Source organism: Calidris pugnax, unplaced genomic scaffold (assembly GCF_001431845.1).
Source record: "Calidris pugnax isolate Ruff unplaced genomic scaffold, ASM143184v1 scaffold439, whole genome shotgun sequence".
Lineage (NCBI taxonomy): Eukaryota > Metazoa > Chordata > Aves > Charadriiformes > Scolopacidae > Calidris > Calidris pugnax.
Window position 1 is genome coordinate 85,911 of NW_015092982.1, and position 3,614 is coordinate 89,524.

The 3,614-nt window shown below is 59.2% G+C and overlaps 1 protein-coding gene across 1 annotated transcript in view; it reads right to left on the reverse strand.

Moving 5' to 3' along the window:
* Positions 1–3,400: 3,400 nt before the first annotated feature.
* Positions 3,401–3,614, reverse strand: part of LOC106900635 (fibroin heavy chain-like) — an 18,653-nt gene continuing 18,439 nt past the window's right edge. Inside the window, exon 7 of the mRNA XM_014962768.1 lies at positions 3,401–3,547. Coding sequence (XP_014818254.1) covers positions 3,401–3,547 — 147 coding nt within the window. The remainder of the gene's footprint in view (positions 3,548–3,614) is intronic.

A 3,614-nucleotide genomic window follows, 5' to 3' on the forward strand; every position in this document is an offset into this window, starting at 1 on the left:
GGGGGCAGTCCCTCGTGGTGGGGACGTCGGGGACGTTGGGGGTCCCAGGCCCTTGAGTCACCAGGATGAGGATGTCCCACCTCCTTTGGGGACATCGGGGACATTTGGGGACGTCAGGCCATGGTGGGTCTCCATCCCTTGACCCAGGACGATGATGATGTCCCACGTCCTTTGGAGACATCGGGGACGTTGGGGACGTTGGGGACATCAGGTCGTGGTGGGTCTCCATCCCTTGAATCATGACGATGATGATGTCCCACCTCCTTTGGGGACATCGGGGACGTTGGGGACGTTGGGGACATCAGGCCGTGGTGGGTCTCCATCCCTCGTTGGGTGACGATGATGATGTCCATGTCCTTTGGGGACATCGGGGACGTTGGGGACGTTGGGGACATCAGGTCGTGGTGGGTCTCCATCCCTTGAGTCATGACGATGATGATGTCCATGTCCTTTGGGGACATCGGGGACGTTGGGGACGTTGGGGACATCAGGTCGTGGTGGGTCTCCATCCCTTGAGTCATGACGATGATGATGTCCATGTCCTTTGGGGACATCGGGGACGTTGGGGACGTTGGGGACATCAGGTCGTGGTGGGTCTCCATCCCTTGAGTCATGACGATGATGATGTCCATGTCCTTTGGGGACATCGGGGACGTTGGGGACATTTGGAGACTTCAGGTCATGGTGGATCTCCATCCCTTGAGTCACGGGGATGACAATGTCCCACTTCCTTTGGGGACGTTGGGGACATTTGGTGATGTTGGGGACATCAGGCCGTGGTGGGTCTCCATCCCTTGAGTCACGAGGATGACGATGTCCCACCTCCTTTGGGGACATCGGGAACACTGGGGACATCAGGGACGTTGGGGACATCAGGCCGTGGTGGGTCTCCATCCCTTGACCCAGGACAATGATGATGTCCATATCCTTTGGGGACATTGGGAACGTTGGAGACATCGGGGACATTGGGGATGATGGTGGGTCTCCATCCCTTGAGTCACTATGATGTCCCACATCCTTTGGGGACATCGGGGACGTTGGGGACATCAGGTCGTGGTGGGTCTCAAGTCCCTTGAGTCAAGACAATGAGATGTCCATGTCCTTTGGGGACATTTGGGGACGTTGGGGACATCAGGTCGTGGTGGGTCTCCATCCCCTGATCCAGGACGATGAGGATGTCCCACCTCCTTTGGGGACATTTGGGGACGTTGGGGACATCAGGTCGTGGTGGGTCTCCATCCTTTGAGTCATGACGATGTCCCTCATCCTTTGGGGACATTTGGGGACGTTGGGGACATCAGACCAGGGTTTGTCTCAGTCTGTTGATCCAGGGCGATGACGAGGTCCCTCATCCCTTGGGGACATCGGGAACATCGAGGCCCAACAGTGTCTCAGTCCCTCCAACCGAGGTGACGACGAGGTGCTCGGTGACATCGCGCGGCGACGTGTCTCCATGTCTCGGGTGGGGGGCGTTGGGGACATCGGGGAATTTGGGGACACTGGGCCACAATGTCCCTCAACTTGGGGGACATTTGGGACACCAGGGACATCTCATGGTCCCCTGGGGGACTTGAGGGACATTGGGGACATCGGGCCATGGGGTGTCTCCATCCCTTGGGTTGGGGACATCAGGCCATGGCCTTGGGTTGGGGACGTTGGGGACACCAGGGACGTTGGGGATATCAGGCCATGGGGTGTCTCCATCCCTCAGGTTGGGGACATTGGGGACATCAGGGACATTGGGGACATCAAGCCATGGGGTGTCTCCATCCCTTGGGTGGGGGACGTTGGGGACGTTGGGGACACTGAGCCACATTGTGCCTCAGCCCCACCAATTTTTGGGGACATCGGGGACTTTGGGGACATTTGGGGACGTTGTGTCATTGTTGGGGTCACCATCGTTGGGGTCATCGTTGGGGCCACCAAGCCCCGATGTCCCCGTTGACTTCAGGGGGGGGTTCATTGGGGACATCAAGTCACATCGTGCCTCGGTCCCTCGATTTGGGGACAATTTTTTTGGGGGGTGGGGGGGTTGTGTCATCGTTGGGGTCATCGTTGGGGTCATCGTTGGGGTCACCATCGTTGGGGTCACGGGGGCCACCAAGCCCCGATGTCCCCGTTGACTTCAGGGGGGGGTTCATTGGGGACATCAAGTCACATCGTGCCTCGGTCCCTCGATTTGGGGACAATTTTTTTGGGGGGTGGGGGGGTTGTGTCATCGTTGGGGTCATCGTTGGGGTCATCGTTGGGGTCACCATCGTTGGGGTCACGGGGGCCACCAAGCCCCGATGTCCCCGTTGACTTCAGGGGGGGGTTCATTGGGGACATCAAGTCACATCGTGCCTCGGTCCCTCGATTTGGGGACAATTTTTTTGGGGGGTGGGGGGGTTGTGTCATCGTTGGGGTCATCGTTGGGGTCATCGTTGGGGTCACCATCGTTGGGGTCACGGGGGCCACCAAGCCCCGATGTCCCCGTTGACTTCAGGGGGGGGTTCATTGGGGACATCAAGTCACATCGTGCCTCGGTCCCTCGATTTGGGGACAATTTTTTTGGGGGGTGGGGGGGTTGTGTCATCGTTGGGGTCATCGTTGGGGTCATCGTTGGGGTCACCATCGTTGGGGTCACGGGGGCCACCAAGCCCCGATGTCCCCGTTGACTTCAGGGGGGGGTTCATTGGGGACATCAAGTCACATCGTGCCTCGGTCCCTCGATTTGGGGACAATTTTTTTGGGGGGTGGGGGGGTTGTGTCATCGTTGGGGTCATCGTTGGGGTCATCGTTGGGGTCACCATCGTTGGGGTCACGGGGGCCACCAAGCCCCGATGTCCCCGTTGACTTCAGGGGGGGGTTCATTGGGGACATCAAGTCACATCGTGCCTCGGTCCCTCGATTTGGGGACAATTTTTTTGGGGGGTGGGGGGGTTGTGTCATCGTTGGGGTCATCGTTGGGGTCATCGTTGGGGTCACCATCGTTGGGGTCACGGGGGCCACCAAGCCCCGATGTCCCCGTTGACTTCAGGGGGGGGTTCATTGGGGACATCAAGTCACATCGTGCCTCGGTCCCTCGATTTGGGGACAATTTTTTTGGGGGGTGGGGGGGTTGTGTCATCGTTGGGGTCATCGTTGGGGTCATCGTTGGGGTCACCATCGTTGGGGTCACGGGGGCCACCAAGCCCCGATGTCCCCGTTGACTTCAGGGGGGGGTTCATTGGGGACATCAAGTCACATCGTGCCTCGGTCCCTCGATTTGGGGACAATTTTTTTGGGGGGTGGGGGGGTTGTGTCATCGTTGGGGTCATCGTTGGGGTCATCGTTGGGGTCACCATCGTTGGGGTCACGGGGGCCACCAAGCCCCGATGTCCCCGTTGACTTCAGGGGGGGGTTCATTGGGGACATCAAGTCACATCGTGCCTCGGTCCCTCGATTTGGGGACAATTTTTTTGGGGGGTGGGGGGGTTGTGTCATCGTTGGGGTCATCGTTGGGGTCATCGTTGGGGTCACCATCGTTGGGGTCACGGGGGCCACCAAGCCCCGATGTCCCCGTTGACTTCAGGGGGGGGTTCATTGGGGACATCAAGTCACATCGTGCCTCGGTCCCTCGATTTGGGGACAAT